General features: G+C 40.5%; 1 protein-coding gene across 1 annotated transcript in view; it reads left to right on the top strand.

Annotated features, from left to right (window-relative positions):
* The window catches only part of DGKK (diacylglycerol kinase, kappa), a gene marked incomplete at its 5' end in the record, with an annotated part of 129,308 nt that overhangs the window by 59,888 nt on the left and 42,512 nt on the right, over window positions 1-26,908 (top strand). Inside the window, 4 exons of the mRNA XM_014538272.1 lie at window positions 3,631-3,766; window positions 4,226-4,332; window positions 4,652-4,777; window positions 25,505-25,607. Of these exons, the coding sequence (XP_014393758.1) occupies window positions 3,631-3,766; window positions 4,226-4,332; window positions 4,652-4,777; window positions 25,505-25,607 (472 nt within the window). The remainder of the gene's footprint in view (window positions 1-3,630; window positions 3,767-4,225; window positions 4,333-4,651; window positions 4,778-25,504; window positions 25,608-26,908) is intronic.

Here is a 26,908-nt window from a genome sequence, read left to right as displayed (position 1 = left end):
GTGCCTGGCCAGCCTGGGTGAGAGGCTGATGGCTGTTTTCAGGCTGGCCACACCCCCTTTAGGGTGGGGTTCCCCACTGGGGTGCCTGGCCAGTCTGGGTGAGGGGCTGAGGGCCATTTTCAGGCTGGCGGGTGACTGAAGCTCCCAGCCTCTCCTTTTTTTCTTTTTTTAAATTCTGGGATTTATTTACCTTCTATAATTGAAACATTGTTGCCGTCACTGGCGCTCCCAGCTCTGAGGCCGCAGCCGGCTGAAAGCAGGTATCTGGGGTTTGTTTGGCTTCTATAATTGAAACTCTGTTGCTTTTGGAGCTGTTGCTTTCGGGCTCAGAGCCGGGCCGCGGCAGGCCAGGAACCTTGGCTTCCTCCATCACTGGAGCAAGCAAACCTCCTGCTCGCTTCAGCTGCGTGGCTGCCAGCCGCCATCTTGGTTGGCAGTTTATTTGCATATCACCCTGATTAGCCAATGGGAAGCATAGCAGAGGTACGGTTAATTACCCTTTTTGTTTTTTATTAGCTGGATGATTTCATTAAGTAGATGAGAAAACTGAACCTCAGAGTTCAGTTGCCTTGCCTAAAATCACAGTTTATATAGTAGAATTGAGTTCTTAAATCTCCTAACTCTTAATCTATGCTCTTGGAAGGACCTCTTAAAATCTTCCTAATTAATTATCTTCCTTTTCTTCTCTAGTCCCCACCTCTTGTGATTATGGGGTAGTCTGATGGGCAACTAAGTGGTATAAGCCAGACAACTTGATTATATAGATCAACAAATAGATTCAAATTGGCGAAATTACTCTCTAGCTCATGCATAGTGTCCCCATGGCTAGTGGTTACCTCAAGATGAACACAGTTCACACTTGTTGTCCCAGCATAATTACTATTAGCTCCCCATTTTACTCTTAAAGTGTCCTAATTTAGATTATATGGTCACCCTATTAGAAGCCAAATATTCTGTATACATGACAGTTTTTCATCTGCATTCAAATGCATTTTTAATCTGTGTCAACTATCAGAAATGCCTGTAATGACATACTGTATTAGCTTCCTAGGACTTTCATAACAATGACCACAAAGTGGGTGAATTAAAACAACAGAAAGTTATTCTTTCATAGTTTTGGAGTCTAGAAGTCCAAAGTCAAGGTGTTGGCAGGACCAAAGTCTCTCTGAAGGCTCTAAGGGATGATCCTTCTTTGCCTCTTCTTAGCTTTTGGTAATTGTAGGCAGTCCTTGATATTCCTTGACTTGTAGACACATCCAATCTCTGCTTCTATCATTCATTACATGATGTTCCCCCCCCTGTGTCTGTATCCAAATTTTCCTCTTCTTATAAGGACATCAGTTATTGGATTAGGGCCCAATCAAATCCATTATGACCTCTTCTTAAGTTAATTACATCTGTAAGGACACCTTACATACAACACATACTCATCCAGAGTTGGATGCAACCAAGTTTCCTTATGGAATAGGATGCACATAAGGAATATAAGTCCCATTTCCTCAACTGCTAAACCAAAACAATGTCCATTTTACATATTCTTTTATATTCTGTAACTAATGAGTCCATGAAATTCAATATTCTACCCAGGCAGAGTTCTGAATTTCTTCTATTTGTTCTGTAGAACCTTGCACATTCTAGGAGAACTTGCTTGTAACTCTACTTGAATGATCTATTTAGGAGGCTATCTCCTCCAATAGACTATGAACTCCTTGAGGGCAAGAACTGTGGCTCATTCATCTCTGTATCTTTAATGATACAAAGTAGACCCTTATTAATTATTGGGGGAGGTAAGGAGATAGGAAAAAAGGAAGGTACTTAATAGGGTTATAATCTAGTAGCTTAGGAAATAGAAAGTTGTTGGGAGCTCAGAGTGCCAAATCCAAGACTATGTCACTTCCTCAGGACTTTCCACCCTCTGATTTGTTTTAAAAACGCTGCCAGGGTCTCAGCATGTAATAAACATTACAATCACCTTTAGCTCATCAAAGTACCTTTCCTTTCCATAAGCTTACTGATCAACCCAACAATAGTTTAGTACATAGCCAACATGCCAGGAGGAGGAAGGAGGGATCAGAGTGCCCTTATAGGCTTATGTTTTAGACTAGAGGCCTGTTGCACGAAGAGATTCGTGCAATAGGCCTTACTTTCCCCTGGCTGCTGGCACTGGTTTTCCTCCGGCACCCAGCACCCATGCCTTTGCTCTGGTGGGGCTCCAGCCGGAGCTGGGCCCAGCACTGTGAGCCTTTCGCTGATCCGCCGGCCCTGGGGCCATGAGGCTTTCGCTACTCTGCCGGCCCCGGGGCCATCAGGCTTCGCTCCACCATTTGGAGCCTATGTATGCAAATTAACCGCCATCTTTGTTAGGTTAATTTGCATACTCTCCTGCTTGGCTGGTTAGCGTAGCAAAGGTATGGTCAATTTACATGTTTGTCTATTATTAGGTAAGATGGCTAAACTGATAAAGTTTGAACACTTAATGCGCAGAGCCCTCAAGCTATCTCTCTCTAATGAACAAACTACTATCAGTTGGCATCATAGAGAATATATAGTTCTTTTTAAAGTCTTGTCATGCCTTTACACACCCAACTCATTATAATGTCAAAAATAAAAAACTGAACGTGTAAGCCTATGTCTACACTCCAGAGGAAGTTAGAGAAAGAAAAAGTCAGACATTCATAAGAATTAGAGAACAGAAGAGTCCTATAGAATGCACATCCAGAACAAACGGGAGTTTTTGATGCCTACTTCTTCCCTTATCCTTTAAATTCCAAAACTAGTTGCTGGTATACCCTGTGCCTGGCCCACAGTCGTGAGAGTCAGGCTGTGATAAACGCAGAATTTATAGGCAGGTTAACAGTAAATGTCCAATTCAATACCTTGAAAGAGGACACCAAACATAGTGTCATTCCATGAGGGCAAAGACTTTATTTTATTTATCACTATATTCCCCAATGCTTTGAAAAGTGCTAAGCACATAATAATCACTCAGTAATATTTGTTGAATAAAGTTTGAATGGATTAAACTGATTAACCAGGAAACTACTATAGGCAGTCAGAGTATGGTATTCAGAAAAAAAATGCTTGGGCAAAAGGCCCTTGAGATGAAACTGTTGACCAGGCAATGCACTACTCTGCTCATCTGGCAGCAGTGGAGCTAGGAAGAGGAATATATATCTCCAGGATGTAGGTAAAGCCTGACAAGCCCAGAGTCAAAGCCTTGCCTCCTTCCTTTTTTGCTTGGCCAGAGGATCTGGATATCACTAAATTTTCAACTTTCCACCTCCTTTTACTGAATACTCAAAGAGTCAAGGCCAAGGCTAAAAGAACTAATTTTTCTTAAACTGAACTAATGCACCATAAAGATCATTTGGCCAAGCACCATAAAGATTATTACTCCTGCCTTTAACTCCTATTCCAGGATTTACCCTCCTATTCTTTTCCCTTTTTAAAATCAGTGTGTGTGTGTGTGGGGGGGGTGTGGAACAGGGGTGGGAGATTCGTTAGGTAATGACTCCAACATTCCTTCTTCCTCTTCACATGTTCTAGGCACTGAAGCCTTAGCAGCAGATTTTCTGGCCTTACCTAATTTGTCTCTGTGATTAATTCTCCATTCTCTCTGATTTATTTTAGATACCGACAGCAGAAAACAACCCTTACCTTATTGGAATGCACTATTGGTATTCTAGCCACAGCCCTCGGACCCAACACTGCAATGTTTGCCGGGAGAGCATTCCTGCCTTATCTAGAAATGTCATCACCTGTGAAGGTACATTTCTGATTTCTTTAGAAAATGGAGTTAAGTAGATAGAGATAGAGGTGAAAGAGCTCATGTGACTTTAGTATCACTGACTCACACTATGTCACTGACTCTAGTGTAAAGTTAACTCTGACACTTAACAGAATGAGGAAAGGAGATGGGAAGAATCTTGCATGAGAGGGAATTCTCATGAATCAGAATGGAGGGCTGGGTCTGGGAGGATCAGACTTGGAAAAACATAAATCACCTCATTCTTATCATAGATTTCCATTCAAATCAGACAGTAGAGAATTACAATACAATAAGAATAAAAAGGAACTGAATCATATGGAAAATGGGCCTATGAAAGTGCATCAGGACTATTTAGATGCATATAGGTTCTAACTTTCAGAGACGCTTAGGGAAGGGAATTAGACTCTTCGTTATTACCAGATTTACATCCATCTTTTTTTCCCCTCTTTTTCACAGTATGCAAAGTGAAGTCTCACAGATTATGTGCTTTGAGAGCAAGCAAAGATTGTAAGTGGAATACCTTGTCCATCACTGATGACCTCCTCATACCTGCAGATGAAATAGTGAGTACCAGCCATTCTCTCAGACACTCTTTTCTACCTCCCCTTCAGTCAGAACACATAGGGGAAGGAAGATTTCTTCCTGTCTTCAGACAATCCAAGTAAGCTTCTTCCCCAGGCTCATGATCCAACCATTCTAGAATAATTAAGGCCCCCACAACTACATGTCATTGCTCACTAGCATTGGAGTGGGGAGGGCAGGATCAGGAAGAACTTCCTTGCAATTACCTAATGTCCTACATGGGATAGTATAGTTATTCCAGCTTACTCTTCCTCTCCTTATATCCCTAAATTCTACTTCTTGTCTCTTTTTACCTTTCAGGAAACTATGCCCCATCAGTGGGTAGAAGGAAATATATCTGTTAGTTCTCAGTGTGCAGTATGTCATGAGAACTGTGGCAGTAATCAAAGACTTCAAGATTTCCGGTGTCTCTGGTGTAATTCTACGGTAAGACTCTTCTCATCTCCTTGATACTTAAGAGAACTTGACTTGTAGAGAAGGGGTGGATTGAGGGTTGACTGTGCCTACACATAGATAGAACTCTCAGAGACTGTTACATCTAAATAGATTACTCAGATTCCAGAGTATAGAGCTTAGTATCCTGCCTTTCCAGATCTGGCTATGGAGTCTCTATGAAATATATTTAAGACTCTCATCTTTTATGGTTCTTAATAGGTGAGGCCTACTAGCAAAAGGGAAAAGCTACTAGGAAAAAGCTTAATTCTCTTATGACAGACTGGACAATTAAAATTTAAGTTTTGAGTCTACTTTTAAAAAAAACCTTCTCCCTTCCTCATTCACCATTTCCTAGAAACTTGTGATCTTTGTTAATTAGTAAGGTTAATAATAACACATTCTTATTTCTACTATGTATTGAGAGTTTTATACACATGATCTCGTTTAATCCTTACAACAACCCTAAACAAGGCCTCATTGTCCTCATTTACAGATGAAGAAAATGAGGTTCAGAAAAGTGGAGTGATTTGCCCAAGGTCATGCAGCCAATAAGCAAAATACTCTTGATTGATACATAATTCTGTAAAAACCATGCTCTTAACTACAACACTAACATATCTCTAAGCCAGAGATTCTAAACTGGGGGTGATTTTGGCTCCCCAAAGACATAAAACAATGTCTTGGAGAGATTTTTGATTGTTTCAAACAGGGAAAGAGGGTGTGCTTCAGGCTTCTAAAGAGCAGAGGCCTGGGATTCTGCTAAACCTCCAATGCACAGGGCAGCACAAAGTACCATCTGGCCCAAAGTATCAATAGTGCCAACATTGAGAAAGCCTGATCTAGACTTTCTAGTCTTTTAGAGGCTTCTCTCAAACTAATTATTCTAGACAAGAAGAAACCAAACTATCAGCATCTTCTTAGGAGATTCTAGTTTCCTTTGCCTAGGTCCAGCAAATGGTTGCCATCTTTGTGCTCTCCCTCTGCTTTGATCCAGCTCACAAGCATCTCCTGGAAGGGACTTGTACCTTCATTGGGTGCCCTAATTTTTGTGGCTGCCCCCAGGAGACACCTGTAGATCACCTGGATATGATGACCAGTGGGGCCTATTGCTCATAGGTCACACAGAACTGTAACCAATGGAGAAAGAGTTATAAACTGGCTATCACCCTCAGGGCACAGCAAGAGGGAACAGTCTGAGAAGTCCAGTCTTTCTGTAAAGAGAAAGAATATATTCTCTTTGAGACAGCATGGGGAAGGCTTGGGGTGGGGTGGGGGTTAGGTGGAGGGGAAAAAAGGGGGGGAAATGGGATACATCAGTAATACTGTCAACAACTTTAAAAAATAAAAACCAAAAAAAAATAGATTTGAAATATGGCAGCATAGGTAAATGCCTGTACTCGCCACCATCCATAACCACATCAAAATTACAACTAAAATATAGAACAACCATCATCCAGAACCACTGGAAAGCTGGCTGAATGGAAGTCCTACAACTACAGAAGTAAAGAAGAAAGCACACTGAGACTGGTATGAGGTGCAGAGGAGCAGAATGGGCTGGTCTGGCACCCATGTGTGCCACATGTTTAATCAGAGGGAGATGTCTCTGTAGAGGCCACCCAGAGGAGCAAGGGATCCCAGCCCTAGACCAAACCCTGAGCCCAGGGTCCCAGTGATGGGAAAATAAGTTGTTACAGACAGTAAGAACTACGGACTGTAAAAACCAGTGCAGATTGGGGTTCAGTGACACAGAGGCTGCTGGAGACCCAGCCGCTCCTCTTAAAAGGCCGGCACACAAACTGAACTTACAAGGTCCCACTTCCTCTGCGCTCCAGCACCAGGGCAAGGGTCTGGGGGACACAAACACATCCAAGGACGAACTGGATTGTTTGGCATCAGGGCAGTAACTCAGGGGTGGCTTTCTCCCAGATGGAGGTGCTTGCAGGGGTCATTGTTCCTATGCTGGGACCTCCCTGGTCTCAGGGCTTACTGGCAGCCATTTCTGTTTGCTCCACCCTGGTGATTCCTTAAGACCCTGCATCATCCAATTTTCAGCCCCACCCAACCTGTGGGCAGTTGATTTTGCATATGAATGGCCTGTCCTTGCTTAAGCTAAAATCTCTCAAACAAGCTGCAGCTGGGTCAGGGAGCCCCAAACATATCAATAAAAGGCTCAAGACCTGGCACCAGCAGTAGCCTGCCTTGCTTTATAGCTGAGTCTCATCTGGGCATTTCTAAACCTGATACAAAGAGGAGGAATCTACAGAAATTTCTATAGCTCCTGCTGGGTGGCCCCAGGCAATGGACAATTTTGCACCTCCCTGGAAACCCAAGAGCCAGTGTACCCAGTGGTCACTGTCAGACCATACCAGTTTACAACTCTACACATCCATAAGTGACACACCCAAGGGGCAGACTCAGTGAGCATCAAAGCCCCACTGAAGCAAGTCCTGCTCTATAGGGGGTGTCTCCTGCACAGCAGCTCCCCCACAGTAGTCCCAACTGGTCCTCACAGCCAATTGGCCTGGAGGTCAATTCCTCCAAGTGACACCAACAGCAATCAAGTCTCAACTACAACAAGACTGTGCTCACAGCCCACAAAGTGTGCATCTAGAGTGCCCAGCTCAAGTGACTGGGGAGGCTGAGCCACAGGGCCCTATAAAACACCTACTACACAAGGCCATTCTATCAACTCAAGGAGACATAGCAGCTCTGCTCATTACATAGAAACAAACACAGAGAAGTAGCCAAAATGCAGAGACAAAGAAACATGTCACAAATGAAAGAAATGGAAGAAAGCAAAACTACTGCATATAGAGGTCAAAACCATGGTTATAAGGTTACTCAACAATCTTCTAGAAACCTCCAAAAAATGGAAAAGAACCAGTAAGAAATGAAGCATATACTGACTGAAATAATAATATACATGGATTCAAGGGTAGAGTAGAGGATTCTGAGAATCAAATCAACCATTTGAAATATGAGGAAGAAGAAGAAGAAAAATAAAAACACCCAACCAGAAGAGAAAAAAAAAGAATCCAAAAATATGAAGATTGTGTAAAGAGCCTCTGGGACAACTTCAAGCATACCAACATTTCAATTATGGGAGTGCCAGAAAAAGAGAGAGAACAAGATATTGAAAACCTATTTGAAGAAATAATGACAGAAAACTTCCCCTACCTAGGGAAGAAATAGACTTACAAGTCCAGGAAGCACAGGGGTCATTGAAATATGAAAGAAAGCACACTGAGACTGGTATGAGGTGCAGAGGAGCAGAATGGGCTGGTCTGGCACCCATGTGTGCCACATGTTTAATCAGAGGGAGATGTCTCTGTGGAGGCCACCCAGAGGAGCAAGGGATCCCAGCCCTAGACCAAAAGACTGGACTTCCCAAACAAGAGGAACCTAAAGAAGACCACTCCAAGACACATCATAATTAAAATGCCAAAGGCTAAAGACAAAGAGAGCATCTTAAAAGCAGAAAGAGAACAGTAGTTAGTTACCTACAAGGGAGTACCCATGCAATTACAATTATCAGCTGATTTCTCAACAGAAACTATGCAGGCCAGAAGAGAGTGGCAAGAGATATTCAAAGTGATGAAAATCAAGGACCTACAACCAATGTTACTCTACCCAGCAAAGCTATCATTTAGAATTGAAGGTCAGATAAAGAGCTTCACAGACAAGAAAAAGCTAAAGGAGTTCATCACCACCAAAACAGTATTATATGAAATGTTGAGGGGTATTCTTTAAGAAGAAGAAGAAGATAAAAAATATGAAGAACATAATGGCAACAAATACCTATCAACAATTGAATCTAAAAATCAAAATAAAGGAATAATAAGTCTAATGAACAAAATAAACCGGTGAATAAAATAGAATCAGAGGCATGGAAATGGAACAGAATGACGATTCTCAGAGGGAAGGGTGTGAGGGCAGAAGGGATTAAACAAAGATCTTATATGCATATATGCATTACCTATTTATACAGACAATAGGGTGGCAAAGGTCTGGAGTGGGATGGGAACCAGATGGAGTGGGTAATGGAGAGAAAAAGAAGGACATCTGTAATAATCTCAAAAATAAAAATTTTTTTAAAAGGAAAAAAAACCATAAATAAAAAATATAACAAAGAGAGATACAGGAGATATAAAGATACATGAGATAAAAATTGTGGAATTCAAAACAAAATGTGGTGTGAAGAGTTCCCAAATGGTGGTGGGTTAACTGGAAGCTACACTGATGCTCTCCCAGGACCAAACTGGAATTACAAATAAAATATAGAAAATCCACCCTGAATAATCAACTGGAGACTAGCTGGAGAGAACTCTTATAACCAAAGATGGAAAGTGGAGACCACATAAAGATTGGTAGAAATGCAGAGGCACAAGAGGGCAGGCTGGGTTTCCATAGACAGCAGCTGAAGTTCAGGAAAGATATCTCAGCTGGGGGGGGGGGTTCCTCCTGCCAAATATGGGGTCTAAACCCAAACCTGGGCTCCCCAGCTCAGAGCACCAGAACTGAGAAAGGTGCCCACATAACATGTGGTTGTGAAAAATCAGTGGTTTTGCTGTCTGACAGGGAGAAATGGCTAGAAATGCAGGCACCCTCTTAAAGGGCAAAAAGCACAAAATTTAATGTGCAGCCATTTACCTTGGGCTCTGGCATAGGAAGGACAGAGTGGACTAGAACTGTGTGAGGAGAATCCATGGTTGAGGACTCTGGGGTTAGAGCTTGGAAGGCAGCCACCCCCATTTCATGTGCTGAGTCATTCACCCATACTGCAGAGAAAATCTTTCTCAGGCAGACCTTTACCACCCAGGCACCTTTTTCCCAGGGGTGAAGCAATTGCCCCACCCTGTTGGAAAACCTCCTGTCCCACCATGTTCAATCTACACTTTGCTGTGGTCTATAGCCTGAGGCTCATTAAGAGGCTGAGAATAACAATGAGACTGCAGGCAGAGCTGGATCTCTGAATGAGTTGAGTCTTTGCCAGATCTCCTTCTGAACCCAGGAGTAGGAAAAACAGACCCTGGTGCACATCTTTATCCTTTCCAAAGTCACCCAGCCCAAGCAGAGGGAGCCACAAGTTGTGGATTGCTGATAGCTCCAAACAGGGTACTCAGGGCCAGTCACAAACAGCATTGGACATATCTTACACTAGAGATTTGGAGGAGTAGCAGATCTACCTAATGCATAGACACAAACCAAAACAGGCAGCCAAAATGGGAGACAAAACAAAACAAAAACAAACAAACAAAAAACACAAACAAACCCTAAATGAAAGAACAAGAGAATTCTCCAGAAGAGCTAAACGAAATGGAGATAAATTTCTCAGCTATGGAATTCAAAATAATGATAGAAAAGATGCTCAACAGCATGAGTAAAGATATAGTAACTATGAAAACAAGACCAGTCAGAAATAAACAACGACATAGCACTAATAAAGAACACAGTGAAAAGAATACACAGCAGATTAGGGGAAGCTGAGGATTGGTTCATTGAATTACAAGACAGGGCAGAGAAAAGCACTCAATCAAAGAGCCAAAAAGAAAGACAATAAAAAAAACAGAAGAGGTTAAGGGAGCTGTGGTACAACATGAAACATAACATTATTCACATAATAGGAGTGCCTGAGCAAGAGAACATGTTTGAAGAAATAATGGCAGAGAACTTCCCTAACCTGGTGAAGGAAAAAGTCACACTAGGTCAGGAGGCACAGAGAGTCCCAGGCAAGAAGAACCCAAACAAGCCAACACTCAGACACAACATAATTAAAATTCCAAAATTTAAAGACAAAGAGAATCTTAAAGGCAGCAAGAGAAAAGCAATTTGTTAGCTACAAAGGAGTTCCCATAAGGCTCTCAGATAGTTTCTCATCAGAAACTCTACAGGCCAGAAGGGAATTGCATGAATATGCAAACTAATGAAAAGCAAGGATCTGAAACCAAGATTACTAAATCCAGCAAGGCTATGATTCAAAATTCATGGTGAAATAAAGAGCTATCAGACAAAGAAAAAAAATACAGGAGTACATCACCATCAAACCAACACTGTAAGAAATGCTATAGGGACTGTTGTAATGAAAAGAAGAAATAGAGACAGAGACAGAAAAATAGGCATACAAAATTAAAATGGCAGTAAATAAGTACCTATAAATAATAACCTTAAATGTAAATGGGTTAAATGCTCCAATCAAAAAACATAGGGTAGCTGAATGGATAAAAACCATGACCCAAATATATGCTGTCTACAAGAGACCTCCCTGGTCACAGGGCTGACTGGCAGTCATTTCTGTTTGCTCCATCCTGGTGATGTGCTAAGACCCCACCTCATCCAATTTACAACCCCACCCAAGCTGTGTGCAGCAGCTTTTGCATATGAATGGTCTTTCCTTGCTTAGGGTAAAAATCTCTCAAACAGATGGCAGCTGGGTCAGGGAGCCACAAACCTATCAATAAAAGGTCCAACACCTGGAACCAACACCAGCTTGCCTGGCTTCAGAAATGGGCCTCATCTGGGCAATTCCAAACTGGATACAAAGAGGAAGAATCTGAAGATCTCTCTGTAGCTCCTGCTGGGTTGTCCCAGGCAGTAGCTGACTTTGCACCTCCCTGGATACCCAAGAGCCAGTGTACCCAGTGGTCAGTGTCAGACCATACCAGATTAAAATTCTACACATCCATAAGCGACTCACATAGGATGAGAGTGAAGGGAGGGAAAAAATTGTCTATGCAAATGAAAATGAAAAAAATTGGGGTAGCAATACTCATAACTTGACAAAATAGACCTCAAAATGAAGGCCATCACAAGAGACAATAAAGGTCACTACATAACACTAAAGGGATAGATCCAGCAAGAGCTTGTAACCCTGATAAACATATATGCCTCTAATATAGGAGCACCTAAATATATAAAAACACACTTCTAGATGACTTTAATGGAGAAATTGACAGCAATACAATCATAGTAGGGGACTTTAAAACCCTGCTGACTTCACTGGATAGATAGATATTCCAGACAAAAACTTAACAAGGAGGAGAACAAGATGGCAGAACAGGCAAGCCCCATGCTGCCTCCCACAACCACATAAAGATTACAACTAAAATACAGACTAACCATCATCCAGAACCACTGGAAAGCTAGCTGAATGGAAGTCCCACAACTAGAGAAGTAAAGAAGAAAGCACAAAGAGACTGGTAGGAGGTGCAGAAGAGCAGATGGGCACCCACACGTGCTGCTTTTTTAATCTGGAGGGAGATAATCTCTGTGGAGGCTGCCCAGAGGAGCAAGGGATCCAAGTCCCACACCAGACACCCAGCCCAGGACCCCAGAGCTCGGAAAAGAAGTCACTGTAACTATGCTTTAAAAACCAGCGCAGACAGAGGCTACTGGAGACCCAGCTGCTCCTCTTAAAAGGCCAGCACACAAACTGAACTTACAACGTCTGCTTCCTCTGAACTCCAGTGCCAGGGTGAGGATCTGGGAGACACAAACACATCCAAGGACGAACTGGATTGTCTGGCATCAGGGCAGGAACTTGGAGGCAGCTTTCTCCCAGATGGAGGTGCTTGCAGGGGTCATTGTTCCTATGCTGAGACCTTCTGGGTTGCAGGGCTGACTGGCAGCCATTTCTGTTTGCTCTACCCTGCTTATTCCCTGAGACCCCGCCCCATCCAATTTGCATCCCCACTCAACCTGTGGGCAGTGGAATTTGCATATGAATGGCCTGTCCTTGCTCAGGCAAAAATCTCTCAAACAAGCTGCAGCTGGGTCAGGGAGCCCCAACCATATCAATAAAAGGCTCAAGACCTGGCACCAGCAGCAGCCTGCCTTGCTTCACAGCTGGTTCTTGTCTGGGCACTTCCAAACCTGATACAAACAGGAGGAATCTGAAGATCTCTCTGTAGCTCCTGCTGGGTTGCCCCAGGCAGTGGCTGACTTTGCACCTCCCTGGATACCCAAGAGCCAGTGTACCCAGTGGTCACTGTCAGACCATACCAGTTTACAACTCTACACATCCATAAGTGATACACTCAAGGGGCAGACTCAGTAAGCACCAAAGCCCCACTGAAGCAAGTCCTGCTCTATAGGGGGTGTCTTCTGCACAGAAGCTCCCCCACTGTAGTCCCAACTGGTCCTCACAGCCAATTGGCCTGGAGGTCAATTCCTCCAAGTGACACCAACAGCAATCAAGTTTCAACTACAATAAGACTGTGCACACAGCCCACAAAGTGTGCACCTAGAGTGTTCACCTCAGATGATTGAGGAGGCTCAGCCACTGGACCTTATAGGACATCTACTACACAAGTCCACTCTGTCACCCTAGCCAGTTTGGCTCAGTGGATAGAGCATCAACTCAAGGAGACATAGTAGCTCTACCCAAAACATAGATACACACACAGGGAAGCAGCCAAAATGTGGAAACAAGGAAACATGTCACAAATGGAAGAAAGCAAACTACTGGATATAGAGTTCAAAATCATGGTTATAAGTTTACTCAAGAACGTTCTAGAAACCTCCAAGGGAGTTAGTGAGACTTTAAAGGATCTTAGTGAAAATGCCAAAAAAAATAAAATAAAAAAGGAAAGGACCAGTTAGAAATTAAGCATACATTGACTGAAATAAATAGGGATTCAACAGTGGTCTAGATCAGTGATGGTGAACCTTTTGAGCTCGGCTTGTCAGCATTTTGAAAAACCCTAACTTAACTCTGGTGCCGTGTCACATATAGAAATTTTTTGATATTTTCAACCATAGTAAAACAAAGACTTATATTTTTGATATTTATTTTATATATTTAAATGCCATTTAACAAAGAAAAATCAACCAAAAAAATGAGTTCGCGTGTCACCTCTGACACGCGTGTCATAGGTTCGCCATCACTGCTCTAGTGGCAACTTGTGAATGTCCTAAGATAGAATTCACTGCAGGTTACCAAGGCAATCTCCTAATGGGAACCTCTCCTTTGTGGGGGGTGGGGAATATGAGAATACTGGCATCATTCTAGAAACCTTGATGGAAACGTGAGCAAGATATTAAAAACCTATTTGAAGAAATAATGACAGAAAATTTCCCCTACCTGGTGAAAGAAATAGACTTACAAGTCCAGGAAGCACAGAGAGACCCAAACAAGAGGAATCTAAAGAGGACCACACCAAGACACATCATAATTAAAATGTCAAGGGCTAAAGACAAAGAGAGAATCCTAAAAGCAGCAAGAGAAAGGCAGTTAATTACCTACAAGGGAGTGCCCATACAACTGTCAGCTGATTTTTCAACAGAAACTATGCATGCCAGAAGGGAGTGGCAAGAAATATTCAAAGTGATGAATAGCAAGGACATGCAACTAAGGTTACTCTACCCAGCAAAGCTATCATTTAAAATTGAAGGTCAGATAAAGAGCTTCACAGACAAGAAAAAGCTAAAGGAGTTCATCACCACGAAACCAGTATTATCTATATACTAGGGGCCCAGTGCATGAATTCGTGCACTTTGAAAGGAACTTGGGCCACAAGACTGCAGTAGGCACAGGGTCAGATCTCAGCCCATCCTCCGCGCCCCTACCCGGACTCTCCCACTGTGGCCCCTGGTCCCCTGTCTGCCGGCAGCCCCACTCCCTCTGCTGCCACTCCCACATGTTGATGGCGCTGGGCCCACTTGCACCCACTGATGGTGCAGAGAAATTGGAGCCAGTGCCAGCAGCAGGTGCGAGCAGCAGCTGCTGCCCCGATCACCCCTCAGGAGCAGGGGGAGGTAGAGAAGTGCTCAGGAGCAATTAGAGTCAACAGCCACTGCTCGCAACTGCTGATGGCGCCAAGTGATCAGGACAAGCATCAGGCACTGGCAGTGGGTGTGAGCAGTGGCTCTGGCACCAGCTGTGGTGTAAACGGAGCCAGTGCTGGCAGCGGGTGCAAGGGGGACTGGCTCTGGCAGCAGGTGTGAGCGCTGGGCAGGACCATGGTGCGCAAGAGCAAAGAATTTTCAGAAACCACCATAGGCTCGCCCTGATGAAAGCAACCTTTGACCCGCCTTGGTCTGGCACCCCCCGCTCACCTGCTCCACCATCCTGCCATGGCCAAAGTCCACCATGTTCCACACACACCCTCTGGTAGTCAGTGCATATCATAGCGACCAGTTGTTCGGTTGTTCAGGTTGTTCCGCCGTTCGATCTATTTGCATATTAGCCTTTTATTATATAGGATATAAAAGGCTAAGTGACTGACCATCCATCTGTACAACTGACCAGCATAAAGGACCAACTGGCGTAAAGGATGGCATGCTTTGTACTGTAGATGTGAAAGAGAGGAGGATATAAGTGTGAAGTCACACCAATATTTGTTAGGTTACTATAGAAACATCACCTGTCTGTCAACGCATCGGATGTTTTTGCTTACAATTTTTGGCAATCTGATCAAAAAGATCAATACTATTTGATATATAAAATATGCTAATTAACCAAGATGCCGTAATGGGTCAACCAGACAGGAGGAGGCAGCGGCAGGGGCAGGGCAGCGGGGGCCTCTGTGCACCTGCTCTGGGAGAGGGCCTGATCAGCAGCGGCCGTGGCTGCTTCAAGGGCGGGAGAGGGAGGCAGGGCTGGACCGGCAGTGGCTGAGGCTGCTGTGGGGCCTGGGGAGAAAGGCAGGGCCGGACCAGCAGGCTGCAGGATCCAGGGAGTGAGACAGGGCCGGACCAGCAGCAGCTTCAAGGGCTGCTGCACTGTGGGCCCAGTCAGGGCTCACACAGGAGGCAACCAATTGATGTGTCCCTCTCACATTGATGTTTCTCTTTGTCTTTCCCTCTCTCTTCCATACTCTCTAAAAATCAATGGGAAAATATCCCCAGGTGACTCGAGGGTGGGCATCGTAGCGCAATTTCAAATCACATGCTGGGCTCCTAGTTATTAAACATCAAATTGTGATGCTTCAAATAAAACAAATGAAAAATGTATAGAATTGATGAATGACAAGCATCTTAACAGCACAAAACATGGCCAAAAGTGTTTACAATTCAATCGAAACAGTCAACATTAATATCCTATATAATAAAAGGGTAATATGCAAATTGACCCTATGGTGGAATTGGCCAGGAACGACCAGTTGCTATGACGCACACTAACCACCAGGGAGCAGATGCTTAATGCAGGAGCTGCCCCATGGTGGTCAGTGCACTCCCACAGGGAGAGCTCCGCTCAGCCACAAGTCAGGCTGATGGCTACAAACACAGCAGCGGTGGCGGGAGTCTCTCCTGCCTCCTCAGCAGTGCTAAGGATGTCCAACTGATGTCTGGGGAGCAGGCCTAAGCAGGCAGTCGGACATCCCCTGAGGGCTCCCGGACTGCGAGAGGGTGCAGACCAGGCTGAGGGAAACCCATGAGTGCATGAATTTTCATGCACAGGGCCTCTAGTTCGATAATATTTCTAAATAAATTATATAATGTTTAATTTTATATATTTTTTCAATATTTATAAAAGTCATTAAATTAAAAAATGAACATTTAGTTATGTATGTGTGGTACATATGACACGCACTGGCAATTTAAAAATAAACATTTACTTGCATATGTGAATACACATAAAGGTCTCACTGGTGCCAATCACACTCATGTGTTTCAGTCTGTCATTGTCGATCTTGGATTTGGTTGTTTTTGTTGTCATTAAACGTAAACCACATCACGATTTATTCATCGGATAATGGAAACATTTCTTTATTTTATCTTTTATTATTCTTTTATTATTTTTACTATTAATAATAATAGTAGTAGTAGCAGTAGTATTATTTTAATAATTTTGATTTGTTTTAAATATATGTATCATAGCAAATAATTTTCTAATACTATATTATATATAGTATTTTGAAATTTACCACATGGATCTTTCTTCTAACTAATTTTCTAGTATGAAATGTTGAAGGGTATTCTTTAAGAATAGAAAAAAGAAGAAAAAGAAAAAGATAAAAGATATGAACAACAAAATGGCAACATACCTATCAACAATTGAATCTAAAAATCAAAATAAAGGAATAAGAAATCTAATGAACAGAATAAACTGGTGAATAAAATAAAATCAGAGGCATGGAAATGGAACAGAATGGCGACTCTCAGAGGGAAGGGGGAATGGGAAGGCAGGAAGAGATTAAACAAAGATCTTATATGCATGTATTCATGACCTATTGACACAGACAATAGGGTGGTGAAGGCCTGGGGTGAGGCAGGACCCTGGTGGAGGTGTGCTGCGGAGGGTAAAAAGAGGGATCTGTAATAATCTCAACAATAAATATTTTTAAAAAGCTACCCAGTAACAAAACTGAAAATCTGAAAAAGAAAAAAAGTATAACAAGGAAACTATAAATGACACACTGGATCACATGGATTTAGTTGTCATTTATAGAACATTTCGCCCCAAAGCTGCAGAATGTACACTCTTCTCAAGTGCACACGGGTTATTCTCAAAGATAGACATGTTAGAGCACAAAAAAAGTCTATACAAGTTTAAGAAGATTGAAATCATATCAATATTGAAATCAGATAACAATGAAATAAAAATTATAAATCAACGACAGTAAAAACACTTAAAAACATTCAAACACATGGAGGCTAAATAGCATGTTATTAAAGCAATGAATGGGTTACCAATGAGGTCAAGAAAGAAATCAAAAACTTCATGAAAATTAACAAACAACAGCCCCAAATCTCTGGGATATAACAAAAGCAGTCCTGAGAGGGAAATTTATAGCACTACAGGCCAACCTCAAAAAAAGCAAAACAAAACAAAACAAAAAAACAAGAAAAATTAATCATAAACTGTTTAATCCTACAACTTAAAGAATTAGAAAGATAAAAACAAGAAAATCCCAGAGCAAGTAGAAGGAAGGAAAGAATAAAGATTAGAGCAGAAATAAATGACATAGAGCCTAAAATATGATACAAAAAAGTCAATGAAACCAAGAGCTAGTTCTTTTAAAGGATAAACAAATTTGATGAACCATTAGTCAGACTCATCAAGAAACAGAGAGAGAGGACTCAAATAAATAAAATCAGAAACAAAAGCGAAGAAACCACTTACACCACAGAAATACAAAGGATTTTAAGAAAATATGATGGCTCTAGCTGGTTTGGCTCAGTGGATAGAGCATCAGCCTGTGGACTGAAGGGCCCGAGTTCCATTCCAGTCAAGGGCACATGCACAGTTACAGCTCAGTCCCCATTGGGGGGCATGCAGGAGGCAGCTGATCAATGATTGTCTCTCATCATTGATATTTCTCTCTCTCTCCCTTTCTCTCTGAAATCACTAAAAATATTTTTTAAAGAAAATACTATGAACAACTATATGCCAACAAGCTGGGCAATGTGGATGAAATGGAAAAATTCCTAGAAAAATAAAATTTTCCAAAACTGAATCAGGAAGAATCAGAAAACCTGGATAGGCCAATAGCAACTGATGAAATAGAAGCAGTAAGAAAAAAACTCCCAGCAAACAAAAGCCCTGGTCTGACAGGCTTCACAGGGGAGTTTCACCAAACCTTCAATGAGCAACTAAAACCTATCCTCCTCAAACTATTAGAAAAAATCAAAGTGGAAGGAACACTTCTAAGTTCTTTTTATGAGGCCAGCATTATCTTAATTCCAAAACCAGGTAAAGACATTACAAAGAAAGAGAACTAACACTTAAAAACATTCAAACACATGGAGGCTAAATAGCATGTTATTAAAGCAATGAATGGGTTACCAATGAGGTCAAGAAAGAAATCAAAAACTTCATGAAAATTAACAAACAACAGCCCCAAATCTCTGGGATATAACAAAAGCAGTCCTGAGAGGGAAATTTATAGCACTACAGGCCAACCTCAAAAAAAGCAAAACAAAACAAAACAAAAAAACAAGAAAAATTAATCATAAACTGTTTAATCCTACAACTTAAAGAATTAGAAAGATAAAAACAAGAAAATCCCAGAGCAAGTAGAAGGAAGGAAAGAATAAAGATTAGAGCAGAAATAAATGACATAGAGCCTAAAATATGATACAAAAAAGTCAATGAAACCAAGAGCTAGTTCTTTTAAAGGATAAACAAATTTGATGAACCATTAGTCAGACTCATCAAGAAACAGAGAGAGAGGACTCAAATAAATAAAATCAGAAACAAAAGCGAAGAAACCACTTACACCACAGAAATACAAAGGATTTTAAGAAAATATGATGGCTCTAGCTGGTTTGGCTCAGTGGATAGAGCATCAGCCTGTGGACTGAAGGGCCCGAGTTCCATTCCAGTCAAGGGCACATGCACAGTTACAGCTCAGTCCCCATTGGGGGGCATGCAGGAGGCAGCTGATCAATGATTGTCTCTCATCATTGATATTTCTCTCTCTCTCCCTTTCTCTCTGAAATCACTAAAAATATTTTTTAAAGAAAATACTATGAACAACTATATGCCAACAAGCTGGGCAATGTGGATGAAATGGAAAAATTCCTAGAAAAATAAAATTTTCCAAAACTGAATCAGGAAGAATCAGAAAACCTGGATAGGCCAATAGCAACTGATGAAATAGAAGCAGTAAGAAAAAAACTCCCAGCAAACAAAAGCCCTGGTCTGACAGGCTTCACAGGGGAGTTTCACCAAACCTTCAATGAGCAACTAAAACCTATCCTCCTCAAACTATTAGAAAAAATCAAAGTGGAAGGAACACTTCTAAGTTCTTTTTATGAGGCCAGCATTATCTTAATTCCAAAACCAGGTAAAGACATTACAAAGAAAGAGAACTATAAGCCAATATCCCTGATGAACATAGATGCTAAAATTCAACAAAATTCTAGGAAATAGGATCCAGCATTACATTACATTACATTACATTACATTACATTACATAGATCATATATCATGACCAAATGGGGATTTATTCCAGGAATGTAAGGCTGGTACAATATCCACAAATCAATAAACGTGATACATCACATAAACAAATTGAGAGACAAAAATCACATGATCATGTCAATAGACCCCAAAAGAGCAATCGACAAAATCTAACATCCAATTTTTTATAAAATCTTTGAATAAAATGGAAATAGCAGGATCATACCTCACCATAAAAAGGCCATATAGGACAAACCTACAGCCAACATCATTCTCAATGGGCAAAAACTAAAACCATTTCCCCTGATTTGCATATTACACTTTTATTATTATAGATGGTACTGGAGGTCCCAGCCACAGCAATCAGACAAGAAGAAGAAATAAAAGGCATCCAAATTGGAAAGGGGGAAGTAAAACTCTCATTATTCACAGATGACATGATATTGCACATAGAAAACCCTAAAGACTCCACCAAAAACTACTAGATTTAATACATAATTTCAGCAATGTAGCAGGATACAAAATCAACACCCAAAAATCAATGGATCCTTTATACACAAATAATGAATTCTCAGAAAGATAAACTAAAAAAATAATCCCACTTACCTTTGCAACCAAAAATTAAGATACTTAAGAATAAATTTAACTAAAGAGGTAAAATTGCCCTCTTTCACCACTCTTGTTCAACATAGTTCTGGAAGTCCTGGCCATAGCAATCAGTCAAGAAGAAATAAAAGGATTCCAAACGAAATGAGGAAGTAAAACTCTTTATTTGCAGATGACAGATACTGTGCATAGAAAACCCTAAAGACTCCATCAAAAAACTATTCAATTTAATAAATGAATTAAAAATATAGCAGGATGCAATATTAACACCCAAAAATCCATAGCATTTTTATACACCAATAGTGAACTCTCAGAAAGATAAACTAAAAAAATAATCCCACTTACCTTTGCAACCAAAAATTAAGATACTTAAGAATAAATTTAACTAAAGAGGTAAAATACCTGTACTTAGAAAACTACAGGACATTGAAAAAAGAGATAGAGGAAGATATAAACAAATGGAAGAATATACCGTATTTATAGATTGGTAGAATCAACATCATTAAAATGTCCATACTACCCAAAACAATCTATAGATTCAATGCAACCCCCATTAAAATGCCAACGGCAGCCCTGACTGGTTTGGCTCAGTGGATAGAGCATCGGCCTGCGGACTGAAGAGTCCCAGGTTCAATTCCGGTCAAGGGCATATACCTTGGTTGTGGGCACATCCCCAGTAGTGGGTGTGCAGGAGGCAGCTGATCGATGTTTCTCTCTCATCAATGTTTCTAACTTTCTATCCTCCCTTCCTCTCTGTAAAAAATCAATAAAATATATTTAAATAAATAATAAAAATAAAATGCCAACAGCATATTTCATAGATCTAGGACAAACTCTCCAAAAATTCATATGGAATTAAAAAAAAAAAAAAAGAGCCTGAATAGCCACAGCAATCCTAGACCCACTTCCAGGAATATATCCCAAGAAATCAGAAATACCAATCAGAAAGGATATATGCACTTCTATGTTCATAGCAGCACAATCCACCATAGCTAAGATTTGGAAACAGCCTAAGTGCCCATCAGCAGATGAGTGGATTAAAAAACTGTGGTACGTCTATACAATGGAATACTATGTTGCTGTAAAAAAAAGAAGGAACTCTTACCATTTGCAACAGCATGAATGGACCTGGAGAGCATCATGCTAAGTGAAATAAGCCAGTTGGAGAAAGATAAATATCACATGATTGCACTCATTTGTGGACTATAATAAACAACATAAACTGATGAGCAACAATAGATCCAGAGACATAGAAATATGGATTAGACCATCCAATCTCAGAGGGAAAGTGGGAAGGGGGCCTGGTAAGAGATCAACCAAAGGACTTGTATGCATGCATATAAGCATAACCCATGGACACAGACACTAGGGGGGTCAGGGCATGTGCTCGGGGGGTGGGAGTGGATGGGGAGAGGTCAATGGGGGAAAAAGGAGACATATGTAATACTTTAAACAATAAATAATTTAAATTAAAGAAGTAAAATAAAATACCAATGACTTATTTCACAGACCTAGAACACTCCAAAAATTCATGTGGTATAAAAAAGACCCCGAATAGCTGCAGCAATCTTGAGAAAGAAGAACAAAATTGGAGGAATCACCAGATATCAAGTTAGACTACAAAGCCACTGTTCTCAAAACAGCCTGGTACTTGCACAAGAACAGGCATATAGATTAATGGAACAGAACATAATAAAACAGAAAGAACTCTTACCATTTGCAACAGCATGGAGGGACCTAAAGAGTATTATGCTGAGCGAAATAAGCCAGTCAGAGAAAGATAAGTATCACATGATCTCACTCATATGTGGAATCTAATGAACCAAATAAACTTATGATAAAAAATAGACCCAGAGTCATAGTAGTATGAACAGACTGTTGAACCTCAGAGGGAAGGCAGGGGAGAGTGGGTGGTGAGAGATCAACCAATGAACTTGTATGTAGCTATGCAAAATAAAATACCAATGACTTATTTCACAGACCTAGAACACTCCAAAAATTCATGTGGTATAAAAAAGACCCCGAATAGCTGCAGCAATCTTGAGAAAGAAGAACAAAATTGGAGGAATCACCAGATATCAAGTTAGACTACAAAGCCACTGTTCTCAAAACAGCCTGGTACTTGCACAAGAACAGGCATATAGATTAATGGAACAGAACATAGAACCCAGAAATTGACCCAAACCACTATACTCAATTAATATTTCACAAAGGAGGCAAGAACATACATTGGAGCAGATACAGTCTCTTCAATATATGGTATTGGGAAAATTGGACAGCTACATGCAAAAAAAAAATGAAACTAGATCACCAACTTACAACATACACAAGAATAAACTCAAAATGGATAAAAAAAAACACTTAAATTTAAGGTGTGAAACCATAAAAGTTCTAGAAGAAACCTTAGGCACCAAAATCTTAGACATCTCTCATAGCAATATTTTTACCAATACATCTCCTAAGACAATGGAAACTAAGGAGAAAATAAACAAATGGAACTACATCAAAATAAAAAGCTCGCGGCATTAGGAAGGTTGAGAACCACTGATTTAGAAGGTGGAAGTAAAACAGTTGCCGGTGGATATGGCTGGCTCAACAAATGTTGTGGGTGGAAAACAGGCTTTTCCAAGGTGTCTGGAGGAAAAGCACTTTCAGGGACCCACTAGAGAGGATAAGGTCTTGTGGCAAGATTTATTTGTGATGCAAAATAAAAATGATGTCCCTCTGTGGGAATAGATCAACCAATGAACTTGCATGCATATATGCATAACCCGTGGACATGGACAATGGGGTGGTGAGGGCCTGGGGGAGAGGGGGAGGATGGGAGTGGGCTGGAAGAGGTTAATGGAGGTAAAGGAGGACCTATATAATACTTTCAACAATAAAGCTTTTAAAAAAAATGGATTAAAGACATTTCCTAGAAGAAAATACAAGCAACTCCTAGAAGAAAACATAAGCAGTAAGCTCTTTGACATTGGTCTTGGTGATGATTTTTTGGATTGTACACTAAAAGCAATGGTAAATAAAGCAAAAATAAACAAATGGGGCTACATCCAACTAAAAAGCTCTACACTGCAAAGAAACCATCTACAAAATGAAAAGGCAACCTACTGAATGGAAGAATATTTGAAAATTGTATATTTGATAAGGAGTTAATATCCAATATATATTTAAAAAAACTCACACAACTCAATACATCCAATTAAAAATGGGCTCAGATGCCCTAGCCAGTTTGGCTCAATGGATAAAGCATTTGCCTGTGGACTGAAGGGTTCAATTCCAGTGAAGGGCACATGCCTGGGTTGTGGGCTCGATTCCCAGAAGGGGGCATGCAGGAGGCAGCCAATCAATTATTCTCTCTCATCATTGATGTTTCTATTTCGCTCTCCCTCTCCTTTCCTCTCTGAAATCAATAAAATTATATTTTTTAAAAAATGGGCTGAGGATCTGTATAGACATTTTTTTTCACCAAAGAAAACATACAGATGGCCACCAGACACATAAAGATGCTCAACCTCATTAATATCAGTGAAATGCAAATCAAAATCACATTGAGATATCACCTCACCCGGTTAGAATGTCTATTATCAAAAAGACAAGTAAAAACAAGTATTAGCCAGTATGTGTTGCAAAGGGAACACTCGTGCACTATCGGTGGGAATGTAAATTGATGCAGCCACTATGTAAAAACATATGAAGGTTTCTCAAATAAATAAAAAATGGAACAGCCATATATTTAGCAATTCCACTTCTGGATGTTTAACCTAAAAAAATATAAAAACACTAATTTGAAAAGATTTATGTACGACTATGTTCGTTGAAGCATTATTTGCAGTAGCCAAAATCTGGAAATAACCTAAGTTTTCATTGATGGATAAATAAATCAAGAAAATGTGATATACACACACAATGGAAGATTAAAAAGAAAGAAATCTAGACATTTTCTATAATATGAGGACATCACATTAAGTGAAATAAGTCAGAGACAGACAAATACTGTTTTAGCACATTTATATGTGGTATCTTTTAAAAACAGAGCTCAGTCCTAGCAGGTGTGGGTTAGTGGTTAGAGCTTCAGCCTGCAGACTGAAGGGTCCCGGGTTTGATTCCAGTCAAGGGCACATGCTCAGGTTGCAGGCTCTATATCCAGTGGGGGCGTGCATGAGGCAGCCGATCAATGATTCTCTCTCATCATTGATGTTTCTATCTCTCTCTCCCTCTCCCTTCCTCTCTAAAATCAATAAAAATATATTTAAAAAACAAAACAAAAAAACAGAGCTCATAGATATAGAGAACAGATTAATTGTTGCCAGAGATAGGTGGTGGTATGGGCAAAATGGGTGAAGGATATCAAAGTTTATTCAGTTATTAAATAAATAAATTAATTAAGTGATAAAGTAATAAAGTAATTAATAAAGTAATTAATGTAATTAATGTACACAGTGGTGACTATAATTAATAATACTATATTGTACACTTGAAAGTTGCCAAGAGACTAAATTTTAAAAATTATCATCATAAGAAAAAAAGTTTGTGATTATGTAACATGACAGATGTTAACTAATTGTGGTGATCATTTTGCAATATATATAAATATAAAATCATTATGTTGTATACCTGAAACTAATATAATGTATGTCAATTATAATCTCAAATAAAAAAAGATTCTGGTATCCTCTGGTTGTCTTTTCATTGTTTTTGCATAATTAGGCAAGGTTCATGTCCTCTAAGAATGGTATAATTGTCCAGGAAGTGGTGCTTGAAGATGTCATAAATCTCAGAAAAATGGCCACTAGTGTGGAAGACATCAGAGTCTCAGCTCTGTCACTTCCCAGCTGTTTGACCTTGAGCAAAACCCTTTACTGCTATGAGCTTTAGTATCTTCATTTCTAAAATGAACTGAATGTCTTCTCTACCACACACAGTTGTTGTAAGGATTAAACTGTAATAGCATATTATTAGGATTAGCATTCTCATGCTGCAGGTAAATTCCCCACTCTGTAGGACACTAAGTTTGTACCTTAAGAGTGGTGTCCTCTCAGTGCCTATGATGAGTATCTGCTGAAAGCCACCTTTGAAAGAAACTGAGTTCAGAGGCCTCACTCAGGGATGGTACAGGCTCCAGGTGGAGAGAGGGTATCCAGGTTGAGCCAGGGGTATGTGTATGGCACTAAATCGCAGAAAGGGAGATTTGAAAACTATGTGCTCAAATCTTGGAATTGGAACTCAAAACTGATCAATGTTATTTTCTTCTCATGTCATTTCAGGTGCATGACGACTGTAGAAGACGGTTTTCCAAGGAATGTTGGTTTGGGCGCCACCGAAAATCAATCATTCCTCCCACCGCCCTAAGCGACCCTAAAGGAGATGGTGAGTAGCTAAACTTTAATCTCAGAAATACACTGGGGAGGAAGGGAAGGTGAAAAAATTAGAGAAAAGGACTTCAATTAAATTATTCTCTTTAGCCAGTCAAATATTTCTGAGGAGTAGGAATATGCATATGTATAGAGACAATTCATTTCTCTTTAGACCTTTGGGGTGGTGAATGTTTATATTTATGGTATATATGTATGTGGGCATATTCTCTGTAGTCTCTGTCACAATTGTTTCTGAATGATCAGAATTGGAAAGGCTCTTTCAGGCTGTTGGCTCATCTGGAGCTTAAAGTCAAATAAATCCCCTAATCCCTTTTCACACTTGATGCTGCTAAACTAAGTTTCTATTGTCCTGTTCTGCTGCAATGTATGTCCTCAAGCCTAAAGGTCAAGCTTAAAATTTATCCTTTTTTTTTGTCTTGTTGATGCATCTGCCCATTTGGGTACTTCAAATTGACAAGCTAGCCTTCTATGTTTTCATTTGAATTGATTAGAATTGTTGAATAATACAGGACATTCCCTTAAAATTAACATCAGCCTATACAAAAGCAATCTTGTGGATATAAGTATTTACCGGGTTATGAATCTGCCTGACATTGCTACATTTCAATCTACAGTGCCACCCAATTTTTATCACGTTCACAAGATTCTCTGGACCAACTTGGCCTTCCTCAAATGCAGATGTTCCTAACTCTGGGGGAAATGCTAACTGGGACTGCCAGTGTTTCCGTTTTCTTAGGTTATTTCCTAGAAGTGGTATTACTGGGCAAAATGGAAGTTACATTTTTAATTTTTTGAGGAAACGCCATGCTTTTCTCACCAATGGCTGCACCAGTCTGCATTCCCACCAGCAGTACAAGAGGGCTCCTTTTTCTCCACATCCTCGCCAGCTCTTGTCCTTTGTTGATTTGTTGATGCTAGCTAGTCTGACAGGTGTGAGATGGTACCTCATTGTTGTTTTGATCTGCATCTTTCAGATGATCAGTGACTTTGAGCATGTTTTCACATGTCTCTTGGCTTTCTGTATGTCCACTTTCAAAAACTGTCTATTTAGGTCCTTTGCCCATTTTTTGATTGGATTTTCTATCTTCATTTTGTTAAGTCATATGTGTTCCCTATAAATTTTGGAGACTAGGCCCTTCTCGGATATAACATTGACAATTATGTTCTCCTATGCAGTGGGCTTTCTTGTTGTTTTGTTGATGGTTTCTTTTTCTGTGCAGAAGCTTTTTATTTTGATGTAGTCCCATTTGTTTATTTTCTCCTTAGTTTCCATTGCCCTAGGAGCTGTATCGG

The sequence above is a fragment of the Myotis brandtii genome, unplaced genomic scaffold (assembly GCF_000412655.1).
Source record: "Myotis brandtii unplaced genomic scaffold, ASM41265v1 scaffold1875, whole genome shotgun sequence".
Taxonomy (NCBI): Eukaryota; Metazoa; Chordata; class Mammalia; order Chiroptera; family Vespertilionidae; genus Myotis; species Myotis brandtii.
This window is presented reverse-complemented; position numbering and strand designations above follow the sequence as displayed.